At 42.0% G+C, this 21,320-nt stretch overlaps 1 protein-coding gene across 2 annotated transcripts in view; it reads left to right on the top strand.

The window, feature by feature from the left end:
* Positions 1-13,662, top strand: part of LOC137090215 (GTPase IMAP family member 8-like) — a 36,300-nt gene extending 22,638 nt beyond the window's left edge. Inside the window, exons 1-5 of one of the 2 annotated variants that reach the window (XM_067454063.1) lie at positions 320-640; positions 3,967-4,081; positions 10,831-10,924; positions 11,014-11,661; positions 11,778-13,662. In XM_067454063.1, coding sequence (XP_067310164.1) covers positions 10,834-10,924; positions 11,014-11,661; positions 11,778-12,799 — 1,761 coding nt within the window. In that variant the 5' untranslated portion in view covers positions 320-640; positions 3,967-4,081; positions 10,831-10,833 and the 3' untranslated portion in view covers positions 12,800-13,662. Of the gene's footprint in view, positions 1-319; positions 641-3,966; positions 4,082-10,830; positions 10,925-11,013; positions 11,662-11,777 lie in introns of those variants that run through there. The other variant, XM_067454056.1, reaches the window with a different exon arrangement.
* Positions 13,663-21,320: the final 7,658 nt, after the last annotated feature.

Here is a 21,320-nt window from a genome sequence, read left to right on the forward strand (position 1 = left end):
CTGAGACTGTGCCCGCTAGGGTTGACCCTGCCTCATCACCTCGACGGTCTCAACGGGAGAACCGAGGGGGACCCCCGGTACGATATGGCGACTGGGCAGGTGATCCACGTTCTAGGGACTAGAACGGTTTGGCGGGGGAGGATGTCACAGAGTGACTTGATGTGGCGGAACCTAATAAGTGTTTGAAGCATTCCCTTGTTGAAGCAACTGTGTTGATATGTATTATTACTGCCTTGAAGAGATTGTTTACATTGAGAAGTCATTGGGAACGTATTGAGAAGAGGAAGGAATGTGCTAAAAGGTTGTGGTCTTGACGTTTTCCATATGATCATCCTCTGCACCGACCCTTTCCACGATCCAGGACCTATTTCCCGGCCCAACGTGGTGATCCTGACCCTAATTCACCGTGAGTGTGTGTGGAGTACAGTGGGTGAGTCTTTTTGATGTGTGTCCACCTGAAGAATTATAGTGTTGTGCTGTGCAAACGTTGTCAGCGATCCCTCCCCAGGCCGAAGAGAAAGCCCTGCATTAGAGGAAGCGAATTGGTGACGACGGGCGATTGTTGCATATATATATATCCACCCGACTGTGACTCGTCAACCTCTTTCCCCACCTGGTGGCGGCGGGGCAGCTGTATGAAGTAAGAGCTTGCGGTGAATAGTGTGTGGAGTATAAAAAGAAGGGAAGTTGAATTGGCTGCTGTGTAGAAGGAGCTTATGTGCTGTCTCTGGATAATCGTATGTCAGTGAAGTGCTTTCAGGACTGAGCCAAGGGCTCTGCGTCATCGTGGGACTGTTCTACTATGTGTGGGAAGTCAACGTCAACGTGTTCCTTAGAAGTCTGTCCTAGTGAGGAAGGCTGGAAGTCCGCTGTGTGTAAACACACTAAAGCTAAGAGCCCAGTGTACTGCCCTGTATACTCACCTACACGTCCAAAGCTAAGAGCCCAGTGTACTGTCCTGTATACTCACCTGCACGTCTAAAGCTAAGAGCCCAGTGTACCGCCTGTATACTCACCTGCAAGTCCAAAGCTAAGAGCCCAGTGTACTGTCCTGTATACCCACCTGTATGTCCAAAGCTAAGAGCCCAGTGTACCGCCGTATACTCCCCTGTACGCCAAAGCTAAGAGTCCAGTGTACCGCCTGTATACTCACCTGTACGCCCAAAACTAAGAGTCCAGTGTACCGTCTGTATATTCACCTGTAAGCCAAGGCTCGTACGAAGAAGAGAGAGAGTTGGGAAGATCCGTTGAGAGTCAGAAGCGACTCAGATCCCAAGGCCCCCAGTCCTAGAGGGCTGGTTCCCCCTCTTTTAGTGTCCCTTTCTCACCTTTCCTATAAATCTCTTTTTAAATTAATAAACATTGTTTTTAACTTACCCTGTCCTCGTCTGTCTGGTCATTGGCGTGTTTCTGGGACCTCCTCGGGGTGGAAACTGGGGGAGGAGCGGGACTCGCGCGCTAGTGGCGGTCCGCTCCGACCTGTGACATATACCCACACAGCGGGGAGGAGTTGATACATTAACCACATGCCGTTTAGTTACACTCAAAGTAGATTGGTCTCTCAAATCAATCCCCAGTTTGTCTGTCAGTTCCAATGTATGGAATGTACGAACATGACCAACTGAAAAGGAACTACATTTCTTGATATCTATAATTATATTTTCACTAGTTAAATGTCACCATAGGTTGCCATTCAAATTCAGTTGTTGATATCAATAATTTATTCCGTACTAGTTTTCCCTTTTTCTGAAAGTCCTTACATTATTGTTTGATATCAAGAATCAACATTTTTACTAGTGGATCCTGATATCAAAAATTTCTACTAGTTTTTCTTACTAGTAGAAATCTAATTCCTGACTTCAAGTATTCATATATCACATATGGGACCGCCGTGGGGGTCACAACATATGGAACCCAGTCTACCACAAGTTCCACAATGCATACGGGTGTTAGACCTGGCGTCAGACACTCTGCCACGTCTGACTGCCTTAGGTTGCGGAGGACTCGATAGGGTTCGCCATTCTGGGGAACTCGATTGGAGTAGATAAGCGCATATATCCGTTCCATGAGGAAGGGAGTGGCACAGCAAGCCGACTGAACAGGCACTTCGGTGCTACTGGGTATGGGAAGCAAGCACACGGGAAGCTACCGGGTCTACACGTAGACTATAAAATCTAGCGAACGTGTTGGGTGTCGCCCAGCCCGCAGCTCTACAAATATCTGTCAGCGAGGCACCTTGAGCCAGCGCCCAGGAAGAGGCCAAACCCCTAGTGGAGTGGGCTCTAATCCCGAGCGGACAGGGCATGTCTTGGGAGTCAAACGTCATCAATTTCGACATAAAAACATTTCAGATGTGTTAAATTTCAAATGTTCTATATTCAACATTTAAGAATTCAAATTGAGAACTATGTAAAATGCAACATAATATTCAATTTTGTTAGATTACACATTATTCAGATTTATACAATTCAAATTCAGATCATGTTGTCATATTTCTAGCTCCATAGTCACGCTGTTCCGTTCACGTCCTAATTGTGATCTCTGTGATAAACATTGCCTAAACCTTTATGCACGTGAGACTAGAAGCTAATAAGCACACGATTCCGATGGCATTTGTGTGTGAATTTCATGCAATTTGGTAGCCTGACAAGCCAGTCCCACATCAAGATGTTTGGTCTGGAAACTCATCATTGACAGCTCAATCTGAGGGGCGGGATAAACGGTTGTCTTTCAAACTCCCTCTGCACGCGCTAGGATAGCGCTATACCAACCAGAGCAACGACGGTGAAACAGAGCTCGTTAATAGATAAAACATTCGCCGTATCCGGTCGGCTAAACTCTGAACACATCTTCCCTTTTTAAGAATGACTTCAGTGCCGTTCTTTGTTCTTTTCTCAGAGAAAAGTTTAACTCCAAGTCTTCCAGAGTCGCAGTCAAAGCTGATTCGAAAGACCGCCGCCATTCGCCAGTTTCTGTGTTTACTAGAAGCACGCAAACGCAACTCGGCCATCGTCATTATGGCCCCGCCCACCGACTCTATACACGATGTGATTGGCCCGTCCAGATTGTGAGGAATACAGCTCAGAAGGGTATTGAGAGTTGCTAGACGACACTTGCGGGCAGATTAGATTTGCTGCCGCTAGGGTGCGTCTAGATTTCTAGGCTAGCAATTTGGTGTATTTTTATATGGATAAAGGATATTTCCAGTAACATGCTAAGCAGGTGTAGTGATTAGCTCCATATAAAAAGCTCCATATAAAAATCATTGAACATCACTGAAACCCACATTATATCACGGTTGAAAGTAAATACAAACACTCGCTGGCTGTTTAAAGGGAGTTTGTGTAATATTAATCTTTTATTTTGTGTTCAGTAGCTTGATGCTAACTGTAGCTCTAATGCACCTGTCATGCCAGGAGCTATATTTTATTTCACATAAGGTACCAATCATTTTTTTGTTTGTTTGTTTGTTTGTTTTCTAGAGAGACTACAGATAGTAGGCTTTAATGTGAAGTGGGATGAATATGGGGTTGATGGGCAACCCAGAATGCCTGAATCGGCTATAATGGATATAATACAAAAAAAATAAAAAATACTATAAAAGATTTATGAGGATTAAGTCATTCATTAAAGACGTGAGGAAGATAATGATAACAAATAAAGATAAGATAATGATAGCATCTATCAGCGTTTCTAAAAACTCACATGACATGCCATACAATATGCTTCATAAAATGTGTAGTTCATATAATATTTTTATATGAACTACATTCATATAATATTTTTACATTCATATAATTCATATAATGAATTATACATTCATATAATATTTTTATACATGTAAAATGAGAAAATGTGAAATAAGAAATTATAATTAAATGTAATACCTATGATTCCATATGTAATAATGGAATATTATTAGTTACATAATTTGTAACTAACATCAGCACATATATTTGTCCGCAGCGAGACAAACCTCCACAGACCGACAAATCTTCAAAAGCAGATGAACCTCCGCAGACGGACAGCTCACAGTCTGAGAAAACAACAATAGTAAAGAAGCGATCTCTTCAAATACAAGGTAAAACTATTTAGATTTATAGTATAATGACATTTTTCATCACTTTACAATAATTTGATGATTCAAAACTGCCTTAATTCTACGTGGCATTGATCAACAAGCTGCTGAAAGCATTCTTTAGAAATGTTGGCCCAAATTGATAGGAGAGCATCTTGCAGTTGATGGAGATTTGTGGGATGCACATCCAGGGCACGAAGCTCCCTTTCCACCACATCCCAAAGATGCTCTATTGGGTTGAGATCTGGGGACTCTGGCGGCCATTTTAGTACAGTCAACTCATTGTCGCCTGTCGCCTTTGGCTTGGCTTGCTCAGTTGGGGACACTAAAATTATGATCTAAGTTATTCAACTTATTATACAAATAAAATGTATGAATTAGGTCTTATTTAATTCTATAAACTTAAATACTGATCTGCCAACATTGTTGCTATATGATAAATTAAAATAAGCTGATAACATCACTGTTTTCTCCAGTACGACTGTACAGCCAAATCTAATTTTGTCGCAATATTATCCTGTTTGACACTGTGAAGCTGCTTTGACACAATCGTGATTGTAAAAGCGCTATATAAATAAAGTTGATTGATTGATTGATTGATTGATTGTCGTGTTCAAGAAACCAATCTGAAATGATTGGAGCTTTGTGACATGGTGCATTATCCTGCTGGAAGTAGCCATCAGAGGATGGGCACATGGTGGTCATAAAGGGATGGACATGGTCAGAAACAATGCTCAGGTCGGCCGTGGCATTTAAACGATGCCCAATTGGCACTAAGGGGCCTAAAGTGTGCCAAGAAAACATCCCCCACACCATTACACCACCACCACCAGCCTGCACAGTGGTAACAAGGCATGATGGATCCATGTTCTCATTCTGTTTATGCCAAATTCTGACTCAACCATCTGAATGTCTCAACAGAAATCGAGACTCATCAGACCAGGCAACAGTTTTCCAATCTTCAACTGTCCAATTTTGGTGAGCTCGTGCAAATTGTCGCCTCTTTTTCCTATTTGTAGTGGAGATGAGTGGTACCCGGTGGGGTCTTCTGCTGTTGTAGCCCATCCGCCTCAAGGTTGTGTGTGTTGTGGCTTCACAAATGCTTTGCTGCATACCTCGGTTGCACCGAGTGGTTATTTCAGTCAAAGTTGCTCTTCTATCAGCTTGAATCAGTTGGCCCATTCTCCTCTGACCTGCATCAACAAGGCATTTTCTCCCACAGGACCGCTGCATACTGGATGTTCTTCCCTTTTCACACCATTCTTTGTAAACCCTAGAAATGTTTGTGCATGAAAATCCCAGTAACTGAGCAGATTGTGAAATACTCATGATACAAGCGTATGGGATGCTCAGTGGGTTCCGGTGTAGTGCAACAAAGATGGATGTGTGTTTCCGGTAAGAGAAACACGAGAGAGAATCCCAGTTTAACTTGTTAAATCAACAGAGGGTTGTATATGTTACTTCACATAAATGTGGTCTATAATAAACAGAAGAAAACATATAAAACAGTTATAAGTATATCAACAAATAATACAAACATTCAGTTATTAAATAATATAGAATTGAACATACATGGGTTAGCTGCGTGCTGATTATATTAATAAATTATTATGTAAACAATGATTCGCATGTTGCACGATCATTGTGTATGCTCAATATTACGAGCAGAACCCATACAACATCATCAAACTCAACATTTTCAAACAATCTTGAACTACTCAGGAAATCTGTAACTAGTAAGTGGCTATAATATTTTTCTTCTAATAGAAATACAATTCTTTTAGAGCTCAAAGTCCAATATGAAAACTTTTTAGTTTCGCTTTGTGATGCAGTTTAAAATGGGTTCATTTCAGGGTCAAATTATACATGAAGACTCACCCATAATCATTTACGCACTGGAAAAACGTATACAAAGTTGAATAAACCAGCCAGCCAGATGGGTACTAAACTGCCGATTCTACATGGCCGCGCATGACTGCACTGTGAATCTTACGTACCACTCAAGGGGGCGAAGTGCGGGCTCTCTCACACTCAGACTGCCCGTCTGGCACCAACAACCATGCCACACTCAAAAGTTGGGATAGGATCAAGTTACATTTTTTAATTGGATTAATAATAGCCAACTTAAAAGTTTTTGGTACATATCCTAATAACAAAGATTAATTAAATTAATGATATTAAGAAGAGACTCTATGAACTCTGGAAACATCTCTTTTAATAGCCTAGTTGCTATAGGGTCTAGACTGTTACGGCTGTTTCACACCGCAAGCGTGAGCAACGGTTCAGCTTAACTACACCATCACTACAGCTGCAGACGCGCGAGAGTATTCACACTGGAAGCGTTTGTACAGCGTCACAGCAGCGGCTCCCACAATGCTAGAGCCTATAGCTGTCTGAATATTACACACTAAACTAAAATAAATTTTATCATATTTTCTGACTAGTTTACTTTTTGTAATCATAGTTTCACCCAAACTGAACTAACTGAACTGACTAGTTTGTCCATTAAAAGTGTACTTTCACTTTAATTGAGCGTCAGCAGTGCAGCAAAAATATAGGCTCGCCGCCGAAACCCCCGTTTCACTGCTGCTCACCCGACGCTCCTGCTTGACGCTCACGCACTGCTCCTGCTCCCGGTGTGAATGCACTCATTGATTAAAATGGGCGCCGAAAAAAAATATGCGCTGCTCACGCGCCACTCACGCTTGTGGTGTGAAACAGCCGTTAGACCGTACCAGGCTTTTTTTAACGGTAAAATACTGACAAAAGAAACATTGACAGTGTTGCAGTGAGACGATTAAGTGATTAATTAAGTGATGTTTGAGCATTAATGATGTACACCTGATGTTAACAAGCAGAGTCACTAAAGGACAGAGGAACAACCAGAACAGAAAAACAGACACAACAACTACATCTGATGAATCAGCCATTACACAATATTACACTTGAGCGTCTCTCTTCTGCTCAACACAAAATAAGATATTTTAGAACGTTGAAAAATGTTTCTAATTGCAGTCAGTAACAATACAAATCAAACGCAAATAACAAGCATGCAAAATAAAGGAACAGAGAAATAGTAAGTTATAAATCATGTATGTTAGTTGGTTCAACACACTACACTGTATAGTATAAACTCTCTAATGAAGAAGCATCAGTTAGGCTACTGAGAAGTACACATGCTAAACCAAAATGGGCGTTTACCAATCAGTGGCCCATTTCAAACTTCAATAGATTTTTTCAACCATTTTGCAATAGACTTACTAAACTCACGAAGGCCCACCCCTAAACCAATCCCCAGTGGATTAGAGCAAATTGGGTAAAGCAATTGAAAATGAAACACCCTCTAGTGTTCTGCAGAGACACACACCTGCATGATCTTATGCTCATCAACTACAAATCACTGTTAGTTCAATGGCCCTCATTTATCAAAAGTGCGTACACCAAATTTCCAGCGTACACCTTGCGTACACCCAAACCCACGGTGACTTTGAGATTTATCAATATGGACGTTGGCGTACGGCATGCTCAAATCCTACGCCAGCTCAGGAGGTGGTGTACGTGTAACCCTGGTTTACTGTTATATGCTCTGTTCTCACGACTCTCCACTCACACGTTATCGCGAGATTTGTACAAGTATCGCGAGATTTGGCACGGAGATCACGTCATTTCCCATTAAATATGGCCGCGCGCTGTTAGTTTGTGTGTGTGTGGGAGTCGACGTGTTGAGCTGCTGCAGGTAGGCGTTTAACTATGTAAATGTATTATATTAATCATTATACTGCCGGTTTTGAACTGTTATGCCTGCCAACCTCTTTAGATGCCTCCATTTTATGTTGAGACTGCTGTATTGAGTGACTTAATCATATGAGAACTGGTGAGTGTCATTGTTTGTATCATATAGTGTTAAAGAGCTAATGTTAGTACTTGTGTATGTTATATAGATTTATTAGCCGGTGCTGGCGCTGGCTGTATCAATTTATTACTTAATCAGAATATATTATGTGCTTAATTGTATTAATTTTATATAAATGATGCACTAATATTTAATGGCATTTATAGCAATATTGATGTTTGATTGTGAACTGGTTCTAATTAATGCTGAGATGTGTTTTGGAATTATTGATGATATTGTCTATTTATAGAGTACTCTTGTTGACTGCTATATGCAGGATAAAATTGAATCATGTACATGGTGATGATGATTATGATATGATGTGACATTATATAATTGTTCCTTATTGTAATGCTTAATCAGTGTAACTCATTGCTTGGTCCTGTTTATACAGGCCAGGTTTCTTGTATGGATGGCGAGCTACTAGGCCCTGAACCGAAGATTGAGTGCAAGCATTTGCCGGTGTGGTAGGAGGCGCTGCAGCGGCTCCCCTTACACATCCCCGCACACCAATACACACATTCCTACATTATGGTTCTTTGAATTTAATGAACTGATTGACCCAGTGTGCATTGTGCAAGGACGGTTGCAGCTTTTAATCATTTGAATGATTGTGTATGACTTGAGAAAACAACACTTAGATTTGTTTATTAACAATTATGAACTCAATACCATCTTTGTGTACATGTAAATATTGAAACTGTCTGTCAGCTTATGTCACTATAATATACTACACTTTTGGGTATCGCAACCTCGTGTCTGTGTCTCATTGAACACGCCATTTTCCTCCCTGAGCTGAACTTAGTCTTTCTGATACTGGTCCACTATTTTAATCTATTATTGCAGTATTTATACGTGTTACATACGCATGTTTGAGTTAGTGGGGAAATTCACAGAAAAACAATCCCTAACACCACAAAACGCACAGACAAGATATGCTATTTTATGACCCACTGTTAAAAACCACAACAACAACATTCAGTGTTTATTTTTGTGCAACATGAACATCAATGTTTAATTTGTGTGACTTTACCAAAGCGTTTGATTTGTAGGCATATGTATTCCTCCAGTCGCGAGCCTGTGCTCTTTATCTGACGTTTCAGGCCCGTCTGGCCCAGCAGCTGCGCACGGACTGGGACTAAAATAATTCAGACTGACAAAATAATAACAATGACCTTCTTCTTTTAAATAATAATAAAATCAATAAAAATGACATTCTTCTTCTGAATAACAAGCGTCATTAAGAATAATAATCATAATAATAAGAAGAAGAATCTTACAAATTGTAATGTAATTATTAATGTGAATGAATCTTACTCCACATCACATCATCATCACTATTGTACACCCCAATACATGTGCCGTGATACGAAATTAATTGCTATTTTTTTCAAAACGTGCTGTAAAATAATGCAGTGATGGTAATTTATCATCCAAACAGCTATTTAAACTGCTGGAGTGCGCTTCTCAACCTCCACACTATTAACAGTACTCGTTATTTGTGTCCATATTTTGTTTTTGTAGGTGCCTTTAATCCCACTCTTTAAACTTTCAAATAAAACAATTTCGTTTTTTTTCCCCACTTCCCTGGTGATGGTCTCGATGGGCGCGTCTCAATCATCTCAATAGTTCAGTAGTCAGAGCACTGATCAGGGAGTCAGCCCATTGACTGAAATTTCAGCCCATTGAAATTTCAGCCCATTGAAATTTCCTAATCAGTGCCCTGACTAGTGGACTAGTGAGATGATTGAGACGCGCCCGATCTCCACATCGGAGAAGTTTCGCTTATTTGCCGTCTTCTGTTAGCCTGACAAGCCAGACCCACATCAAGATGTTTGGTCTGGAAACTCACCATAGGCAGGGCTCAGTCCGAGGGGCGGATAAACGGTTGTCTTTCAAACTCCCTCTGCACGTGATAGGATAGCGGTACACCAACCGGAGCAACGACGGTGAAGGGGAGCTCGCTGACTGATTAAACATTCGCCGTATCCGGTCGGCTAAACTCCGAACACATCTTCCCTTTTTAAGAATGACTTCAGTGCCGCTCTTTGTTCTTTTCTCAGAGGAAAGCTTAACTCCAAGTCTTCCGGAGGCGCGGGCAGAGCTGATTCGAAAGACCGCCGCAGTTCGCCAGTTTCTGAGGTTTACTAGAAGACTGTGTTACGAGAAGCACGCAAACGCAACTCGGCCGTCGTCGTTATGGCCCCGCCCGCCGACTCTTTAGTCTACCTACACGATGTGATTGGGCCGTCCAGATTCTGAGGAATACAGCTCAGATAGGAATTGAGAGTTGCTAGACCACACTTGCGGGCAAATTAAATTTGCTGCCGCTAGGGTGCGTCTAGATTTCTAGCCTAGTCTTCTGTTTGTCCATGGCGTAAAATGAGGCCGTGGGGGAGGCGGAGACTTTAATATATAGGGGCGTGTTATTCTAATGACAATCGTTTTCAGCCGCCGCATTTATCAAGGGCAGGTATTGCGTACACCTGGATTGCAGAGGTGCGCACAGCTTCATAAATCAGGCGGTGAGAGGAGTGTAAGCATAATCTTACGCCAACATATACACCAGTTTCTACGCAAGATTGATAAATGAGGGCCAATGTCACTGTGACTTTCATCTCAATTTCAATGCTGATCCAGCACACTTTAAATATTAAAATATCAATTTCAACCAAAATTATGTAAACTGATGTTAAAGAGTCAAGGGTCAAGAGCCCAACCAAAGGAAACAAACATTACCATTTTCAATAAAACATCAACATTTACATCTCTGCTAATTCTCACCAAGAACATTTGTATATGTATGAAAGAAATGATGTCAGACTGGTTTCACAATATGTTTCTTGTGCTTCTGCCCAAGTCTATGTTGCCTTCTCATTCATGTGAATCATGGCACTGTTCGAGTGCCACCGAACTCATACCTCCTCCTCCTCCAGGTAGTCGCGGTACCACAGGTCTGTTGTTGCTGTTGTTTTTCTCTTGTGTTTTTGTAGATACAAATGTGGGCAATGATACATACTATACATGTTTCCGTCTCTTTCAGAGATGTCAGCGAGCAGCTCCGGTCCAGATGATCCAGTGGTCCGGATTCTTCTGATGGGGAGGACCAGTTCTGGGAAAAGCTCATCTGGAAACACTATACTGGTAGAAAGAAAGTTTAAAAAGAAGGATGAAGCTGAAGTGTGTGAGGGTAAAACACAGATGGGAGAGAAGCAGGTGTGTGTGATTGATCCTCCAGATCTACTGGATCCAGATCTGAATAAAGAGAAGGTGAAGGAACTGAAAGATCAGCTGGTGTCTCTATGTTCAGCAGGACTCAGTGCGGTTCTGCTCACCATTCCTCTAGAGGAACCTCTGGGAAATGAAGAAGAGATCCTGGATTATATCAAGCGTTTATTTGGTCCTGAAGTTCAGAAGTACATCATGATTCTCTTCACACATGAAGATGTTCTGGATGAGCTGGATCAGACCATTGATGAATATCTACAAAACCATGAGGATCTCCAGAGACTGGTGACAGAATGTGGAGGAAAGTTTCACTGTTTTAATAACAGGAGTAAACCAAAGATCAAAGAAAGTCAGAAACAAAAGCTACTGCAGAAGATTGAAGGAATGATGGAGGACAATGGGGGTAAATTTGTCATGGCGAAAATGAAGAGGAGCAAAAGCAAAGACAATACTGGTGTCTACTGTAAGATGATGATGATTATTTCGAATTACAAATTCCTTAAATGTTACACTGATCTTAAAGTTTATTGAGAATCTTGAGATTTAATAGCACATTGATGATTGATGTTTCTGTTGTAGTTTCAGCTGAAGATCCTCAGAGGGAAGATCTCAGGCTGGTTCTGCTGGGAAAAACTGGATCTGGGAAAAGTGCCACTGGTAACACCATCATCGGCAGAAATGTGTTTAAATCTAGAGCCAGTTCAACCTCTCAGACGAAACAGTGCCAGTCAGAAACTAGAGTGAGAAATGGTAAAGAGATCACAGTGATCGACACGCCTGGACTTTATGATACTGAACTCAATAAAGAGGTTATCACTGAAATAGTGAAATGCATAACATACGCCTCTCCTGGACCGCACACTTTTATTATCGTGATTAAAGTGGGTCGATTCACCGAGGAAGAGAAAAACACAGTAAATCAGCTCAAAGAAGTGTTTGGAGAAGAGATACTAAAATACACCATGATCATCTTCACCCATAAAGATCAGCTAGAAGAGGAAAAGAAAACCATTGAGCAGTTTCTACAGAACGGTAATCGAGATCTTAAAGAACTTGTAGAGAGTTGTGGAAACCGGTTCTTCTGTCTGGATAATAAGTCTGCCAGTTTCCCTCAGTTCAAAGATCTGCTCAGTAAAATAGAGAAGATGGTGGAGGAGAATGGAGGACACTTCACCAATGAGATGTTTGATGAAACAGAGAAACGCATTCAGGAGATTCAGAAGCAGAAGTTAGATGAGAAGGTGAAGCAGCACAAACAGGAGCATGAAGGAGTCACTGAAACAGAATGGCAGAAAATATACTGGGGTTTAATAGAGGAGTCACGGCAGGAAGCTAAGCAGTCTTTTACTAAAGCATTGCTAGAAGATCTTTATCTTGTCCTTCCTGGGGTAAACATTGCCTTATTATGTGGGATGATTGCAGTGACCCGTGAGGAGAAAGAGAGTGCCATAAAGGAGGCTGAGAGCAAAGGAATCAGCCGTAGAGAGGCAGCAAGACTTGCATTGAGAGCTAGTGAAACTAGGAGAAAAGAAGATGTGTGTAGTTCAGTGAGAGGATCAGTAATGGCCAGACAAATGAGCACTGGACATCTACACTACTGACAAGATCCTTTAACTTTCATTTCTCTGAATAATGATTTTTTCTTCTCATATTGATATTGTAAGACTGTAAGGAACATACTCCCTGAGAAAACTAGAAAGGAAATTAGCATCTGAACACATTCATACACCTAGCGTCTCCGTCCGAGACATCACACTGAGTGAATCATCTACAAATGACATCAATTTACATGCCTTTCCTTTCACATGAAACTTCCTCCAAACTCCTGCTTCCCCTCAAAATTGAGATTACCTGAAATACACCAAAAATCTCTTTGATTCAATGTCAATCCACACGATACAGTGTTATATGTGTTTGATATCATTTGAAATGTCTGGTACAAAGATCTCATCCCCACACAAGTTAACCAAAAGATAATCAATGTTTTAAGAGTTTAGAGATATCTTGCCTTAAAGGGGTCATATAATGGTACATGCACTTTTACAAGCTGATTGTATGGAAATGTGTGTTGGCAGTGCCTGTACACAACCATCCTATAATAATAAAAATCCATCCAGTGTTTTTTTTTATCTCCTTACCGTAAATCCTGTCCTGTATGTTTGCGTGAACCGTGAAGCATTTCACCAGACTGCTTTATAACCGAGGGTCAGTATGAAGCAGGTTTGCTAAGAACCTGAATAAAGGATTCAGATCTGTCGTGTTCCTGCTGCACCTCCAGAAGAAGTGAGTGTAGTTTGAAACGCGTACACGTTTCACAATTAATGCGGCTAAAGTGGGTAAGTTACATTATGGCATGCTTTCTATGTATGACATTCTCAATATAATTCATAATCCCACGTTTATAATGAACAACACGTTGGTTATTGTGTTATTACAAACTGTGTACGCTGGTTTTAAAGTTAACGTGGACGTAGTAACTAACATAAGCTTAATTATGTAGATGGTTTATAAGTTACTGTCAAAAAATAAATAAATCGTGTTGTAACAGTTATTACACTGCATTGAGAATGTTAAGCATCACTGTGTGATATTTTCTAGTGATGGGAAGTTCGGTTCTTTTCCGCGAACCTGTTCTTTCGGACAGTTCGTTTCAATGATCCGGTTAAAAAAACCCGGATCACTGGTTCTTTTACGTCTTTACGTAATGACGTCATTTCTATCATCCCGGCGGATGAAAATACATTCAAACACATCCATATAAAGTATTTGTAATCAAAACTTAGTATAGTAATAATTATAATTGACATCATCATCATCTTGGATACATTTTTTAATTTATGTTTTGCAACAGCACTAAATACAGTTCACCAAATCGAACTGAATCGATTGTTACAACATCTACTTCAAGATATTAGTTTTATTTCTAGTTTGAGAGACTGTCACTGTCACTGTCGTGCAAACACTGATGTTTTACACGGATTAAATAAACTTACATTGACATAATAGGCCTACTTACACAAATCCTCAGTGTTCACCCGGGCTCATGTATTATCAGCATCAGCTGTCCCAGTCCGAGAGAAACAGTTCGGTTACGACGCTCTCACGCATGCTCAGTATCTCAGCTCACCGGTTCTCAGAATCAAACATGTCCGAAAGATCGAACGTGTCCGATAGAAACGGTTCTCGATTCTGTACCGGTGATCCGTTGCAACCGGTCGATCTGACTCGAGAACCGCTGTATCTGTGTGTGTGTGTGTGTGTGTGTGTGTGTATCATTGGGAGCTGCCCCTGCCACGGAAAGATTTTACCCATATTGGAGCTGCTGCAAGCTGAATCGTCTATATCAAACCTAATGTTTTGATTACATGTATTTTAAAATCTGTATCTCCTTAGAAATTAAATAAGATAAAAAGCTGTTCCTGAAAATATCATGCATTATTGATAAAACAAATAAATGTTTAATTTGACCGTTTTACAATCCATTGTTTCCAAAACTTTAAAAAAATACAGTGATGAGACAGCTTTGTTATGATGTTTCCAAACGTGATTAGTTTTAAATACACTTAACCTGCATTTCGTTCCTCTGAACAAATAACACGCATGTGCAGCTCATCGGCTCATCGGTTCTCAGTATCGAACGTGTCCGACAGAAACGGTTTTTAATTCTGTACTGCTGATCCGAGGATCCGAGAGCCTCTCGTTCGGTTACACGCGCATGCTCAGTAGAGTGCGGATCGGGCCGCATTTTTCTGTCCGAGCCCGACCCGCGTCCGACAGAGCAGTAACCGAACCCGACCCGAGCCCGACAGGCATTAAGATATTTATGTCCGAGCCCGACCCGAGCCCGACAGTTAAAATCTATTTTTTCCCCTCATATACTAATGACACGCACGTTTGTTTGTGTGGAAAGCCCGCTTTTATTAAGCAACTGTAAGGAAGGCATTCTGAAATGTTTAACGTTACAGACGAGCGCATCAGCACGCGCATGGGGCATCAAACGTTACACAGAGCCCAATCAAATAGCCAACTGAAATTAAATGAACAAAGGTCTGCTAAAAATGGCCCAAGCTAACAGAACAAAACATTAACGTAACACAATTGACATGCTTATTGAAATGAAAGTCATCTTAACAATTTTCTCAAACTGTATGGTTCCTAAACTGCAACATGGGATCTATTTACATAATCTATCCATCAAAGTTTAGGCTAATCGAGGTTTTGGCTGTCCTGCCGCCAGCAGCGCTGAAGTTGCGCTCACTGGAATGACAAGGATGCCGCAGGCAATATGCACGCACGTGTTGCGCGTTGTTGTCACGGCGACATAAACAAATTTCTGCATGCAGGAAGACGGATGTTAGGGTAATATTTTACATTTATTTTAGTCACAGAAACAAACCATTGCATCAAGTTAAACAGGCCCATTGGCTACTTGCATAATAAGCAGCTTTAAATTGAAAAGGTTCAATTAGAGCCCTGCACGGGCCTCAAATCTAGGCCCTAGCCCGGCCCTGGCCCGAGACGCTGAGGCCCTAGCCCGGCCCGTGTCCGACAGCTTATCAAAATTCTCGGCCCGAGTCCGACTGGAGGCCGGTTTTTTTTTTTTTTTTTTTTTTACATTGTTGCAGCCATTAAAATAGTTCTGTTTTGTTTTTAATGTCAAAGTAGTTATTTTTCGTTTCGTTTCTTTATTACGTTAATTTAGAAAAATGTTTAGAGCATTTTTTTGTTTGTTAAATTAAAGTTTTAATTTTTTTAAGTGACGACCAAAAGCGGCCAGCGGCCGACAGTGAGTTAACCGCATATTTAATCGATTTAGTCTCTCAAATCAACTCTTGACTTGTCTTGCCTATAATAAAATCCATAAAACACTTCAAGCATCACAATGTTAGTTAATTTCGCCAACTATTACCACCAGTACCACCAGACCGCCATGACGTCATCAGCGCATTAGAAACGGCTCATCCTGACGCTGTTTTTATTGTTGCTGGTGACTTCAACCAGTGTAGTTTAAGGACTGTATTCCCCAAATACTACCAGCATGTGGACATTCCCACCCGTGATAAAAACACTCTTGACCATGTCTATAGCAACATACGTGGTGCATACAGGGCTGCACCCCGCCCCCACTTCGGACACTCGGACCACATTTCTTTGTTCATGTACCCTGCTTACAGACAAAGACTGAAACAAGCACACTCTGTCACAAAACAGATCAAACTCTGGACCCTGGAAAGCGAGACCACCCTGCAGGACTGTTTTGCTCTGACAGACTGGGATGTGTTTAAAGCTGGAGCTACTGTGGAGGACTCCTCCGTCAGCGTACATGACTATGCTGAGTATGTGACTGGGTACATCAGCACTTGTGTTGATAACATTGTGCCCACCATACGAATCAGGAAGTTTCCCAACCAGAAGCCCTGGATAAACAGTCAGGTACGTCACATGCTGCGTGCCCGCTCTCTTGCATTTAGATCAGGCAATGTGAATGAGTACAAAGCTGCCAAGTATGGACTGAGAAAAGCCATCACAGCAGCCAAGAGGCAGTACAGAGAGAAGCTGGACAGCTTCTACTCTAATGCTGATTCAGGGCGGATGTGGCAAGGCCTGCAGCACATCACAGAATACAGGACCACCACCAACAACATCACCTCAACAGACAGCCTACCGGATGACCTCAACACATTCTACGCCCGCTTTGAGGCCCCCAGCAACACTGCAGAAAGGGGGTTCGCACACACCGGGATTACCCAAACCCCCTCCCCTCCACCAACCATCTCAATAACTCAGGTATACAAAGCTCTGAGGAATATCAACCCCCGCAAAGCAGCAGGACCAGACAACATTCCTGGGCGGGCCCTCAGAGCATGTGCCAAAGAGCTGGTTGAAGTTCTCACCTCCATCTTCAACCTCTCCCTCAGCCAGCGCATTGTACCCTTGTGTTTCAAGAACACGACCATCATCCCCTTGCCTAAGAATAATCCACCCACCTGCCTGAATGACTATAGGCCAGTGGCACTCACTCCAATCATAATGAAGTGTTTCGAGAGAGTGGTGCTGGCCCACATTCAGAGCAGCATACCGGACACCATCGACCCCCTGCAGTATGCCTACCGGCCAAACAGGTCCACCTCGGATGCCATCGCTGCTGCCGTCCACTATTCCCTCTCTCACCTGGAAAACAAGGACTCATATCTACGGATATTATTCATAGATTACAGCTCCGCCTTCAACACGGTTATCCCACATAAACTCACCCACAAACTGTCCATACTTGGTTTGCACCCCACCCTCTGTGACTGGCTCCTAGATTTCCTGACTGGCAGGCCTCAGTCTGTCAGGATTGGTAATAGGACTTCAGCCAGCACCATAACCAACATTGGCACTCCACAAGGCTGTGTACTCAGCCCCATCCTCTACACCCTGTACACCTACGACTGTGTCGCCTCCCACAAGGACAACATCATCCTGAAGTTCGCGGACGACACTGCAGTGATAGGACGCATCGCTGGCGGTGACGAGGCAGCTTACAGGAGAGAGGTGGCCAGTCTGGTGTCATGGTGTGAAGAAAACAACCTCACCCTCAACACAGACAAGACAAAGGAGATGATAGTGGACATGAGGAAGGAGAGGAGTACGCCTCTGCCACTGTTCATCCGGGAGCTTGAAGTGGAGAGGGTGAGCAACTTTAAATACTTGGGTGTCCACATCAGGGAGGACCTCAATTGGACACCGCACATCACACAGCTGGTCAGGAAGGCTCAACAGCGGCTGTATTTTCTGAGGAGGCTGAGGAGGTTTGGCATGTCGCCCAAGATCCTCAGCAACTTCTACAGCTGCACCATTGAGAGTGTCCTGACCAGCTGCATCACTGTGTGGTATGGCAGCACCTCTGTCAAGGACCGCAAACGCCTGCAGAGAGTGGTGAAGACTGCGCAGAAGATTACCAGGGCTCCACTACCCTCTCTGCAGAGCATTTACCACCGCAGAGTCCACAGAAGTGCTGCTGCAATCATCAAAGACCCCTCCCATCCCCAACATGGACTGTTCACACTTCTACCCTCAGGACGGAGGTACAGAAGTGTGAAATGCAGGACTTCCAGAATGAAGAACTCTTTCTTTCCCTCTGCCATAAGACTACTAAACAGCAAATAGGACTCTACTATCACAACATCACATGAACAATTGTTTACATACTGCACTACCGCACTTTACACTATCAGGACTGCACTACCCCACTTTACATTATCAGGATTGCACTACCTCACTTTACTACTTTACTCTTAAGTACTTTTAAATGTTTTTATTTATTTGCTCTTTTTATATTTATATATTTATCTTATTTTTTTGTGACATTTACCATGGACGGCAAAGTAAGAATTTCATTGCACAGGGAAACATGCTTTCTGTCTGTACATATGACAATAAACATTTTGAATTGAATTGAATTGAGTAGCCTAAAAGGCATTTTTGAGGACCTGAGGCAGGCTGATTCTGCTCGCGGCTCTCGCAAACGGAGCTAAACAAATAAAATAAAAAAAGCACATGCAGGATGTCTTATAGCCTACCTTACACCTACGCAAAATGAATATAAATCCCATCTTCAATTCCCGGGGTATATGCTCATTTAACGGAGTTTACAGCAACGGAAGCAAAAGATTAAGATGCATTTTATTCAGCAGCTTATTTCAGATTCAAATACCACAAAAGAGAGTGCGACGCACTGGTAAGATAATGATCTCATTCATCTCATTCATTTTTATTGAAGATGATGGTGTTTTTGACTATCTTAGACTTATTTTAAGTTTCATTTACGGCCATTTGCGTTGGCTTGCATTAGTCATTTGCTGCGATGCGTGTTGCAGCACCATCATATCTATCTGACTACAACATATAGCCCATAACACATTGTGACACATAATGACATAATGTTTGAAAGTCTGTAGGTTAACATAAATGCAGATAGGCCTAATTGTAATAATAAAAGACAACATAGCCTAATTATCGATTTTGAAATATTAAACCAGTCAAGACAGAACGAATTATTCTGTAGCCTTTTGCCGTCAATACCATGGATATGGCATGGGCCGGCTACTGCCGAAGTTGTCTTTGCTGTATCAATAGGCAATATATTTATATTTAACATGAAGTATAGGGCTTCCCTGTACATTAATAGCACCAGACGCCCCGCGGATGACACGCAACAGAAACGCCATGCTCACACCACGCTTGCAGTGTGTCTCCGTGCTGAAGAAACGCGCGCTGCTGCTGGCGCGGACTCTGAACCTATGCTCTGAACACTGTGCGAGCCATCTTAACAGTTGCGTTAGCTATTATGGTCTCGTGTTGTTTCCACCAGCGCAGAACTCATTGTTCCTTTTAATTGATAAAATAAATATAAAACGAAGGAGAAGCCTATAAAAAGGCCCGAAGCCCGGCCCGCGTTTTAGGTATGACATGAAAATTGGCCCGAAGCCCGGCCCGAGGGGCGTAAAAAAGTCGGGGCCCGTCGGGCTCGGGCATAAATGCAGGGCTTTAGGTTCAATGCCTTATCGCGCTGACGTGACCGAGCCCGACCCGAACCCGAACGTCATTTCTAAATATCTGACCGAACCCGGCCCGACCCGTCGGGTACCGTCGGAACCCGTCGGGCTCGGGTCGGGTATCCATCCTCTAATGCTCAGTATCAGCTGCTCGTGAGTTCATCAGATCTCTCAGCAAAACATGTCTCACTTCAGCTAACGATTGGAGTTACAGCATCTACTTCAAGATATTCGTTTTATTTCTAGTTTGAGAGACTGTCACTGATGGCAGAAAGTTAATATCTACAGTAACTTGTGGGATCAGCCCTGATTTGAGACGCGAACCGTTTAGAACGATTCAGTTCGATTTGGTGAATTGGTTCGACCGGTTCACTATAAAGATCCGGTTAAAAAGAACGATTCGTTCGCGAACCGGACATCACTAATAATTTCCCCCATCTAGCGGTGTAAAGCTATATGACCATCCAGTGAATAATAGTTTCTGTTCCTCTCAATTTTGATTTCGTTTTAACTCCTACGGTGGCTGATTTAGCCCCAGATTAACATGGCAATCCTCCTCTTCACATTCGACAGGGTGCCATCGAGTGTTAAAATGTGAAAGGCGAAGCTTGAATTTACGGGTATGTCCCTCTTTGGCTACTGTACTTTCAAGATGGAGGAGCAACATGGCGACCGGCATCCGAACCCCTCACCCGTATGTGTTTTCAACGGCATATTATAAACTTACCAGAATACTTTATTACTTGAAAGAAGTAAATATACATTAATGAGCACATATATTTTTGAAAGAACTAAGTGTTTTTAGCTTAGAATAAACTTAAAAAGTTACACAGTGTAGCTAGTTGCTAGAGTTGCACAGATCTCCTCAGACTCACGTGGCCATTCTTTCGGCTCTACTGTTGTCAACGGCAACACTCCTTATGTGTGTGTGTATGTGTGTGTGTGTGTGTGCATGTGAAAGCGCCACACAGAACAGAGGGGCGGGGTGATCAAAAAGCTCATTAGCATTTAAAGCCGTATGCACGAGAACGGCTTGCTGAAAACAGAGTTGTTTTTGACCAGGTAAAATGAGTGTTTTCTTACAATACTAATGAGATTTTTTAATTCAAGTATATTACAAAGTTTTCATATAGACACTAAAGAATCATATTAACTTGGCACAAAGTTAATATGACAAAAATGGCATTATATGACCCCTTTAATATGGTGGGTGTGGCTTTCAGCCATTTAGTCTTTCATCAATAGAGGTCTAAAGGACTTATTAATTAATGCTAATGCAAATTCCCATTGTAAACTTATGTTTACATTTGAAAGAGTTTTTCTGTCTTAAAGTCCTTTTTAATTAACCGAAAACCAACTTTTTCAAACTCCTCCTAGGCCGTTTCTCCGATTTACATAAAAATTTAACCAGATCATCCTCAGACAATGTTGTCAAAAAGTTATGGAATTCAAGTTGATTCGTCAAATCGTTTTCGATAAACGTGCAAACTAATTTTTACATAGCGCCTGCAAAAACACACTAAAGGAAATATCTCTGCAGCGTTTTATCGTATTCAAACCAAACTTGATACAAGCTTAACTT

This window comes from Pseudorasbora parva, chromosome 2, assembly GCF_024679245.1.
Source record: "Pseudorasbora parva isolate DD20220531a chromosome 2, ASM2467924v1, whole genome shotgun sequence".
Taxonomy (NCBI): Eukaryota; Metazoa; Chordata; class Actinopteri; order Cypriniformes; family Gobionidae; genus Pseudorasbora; species Pseudorasbora parva.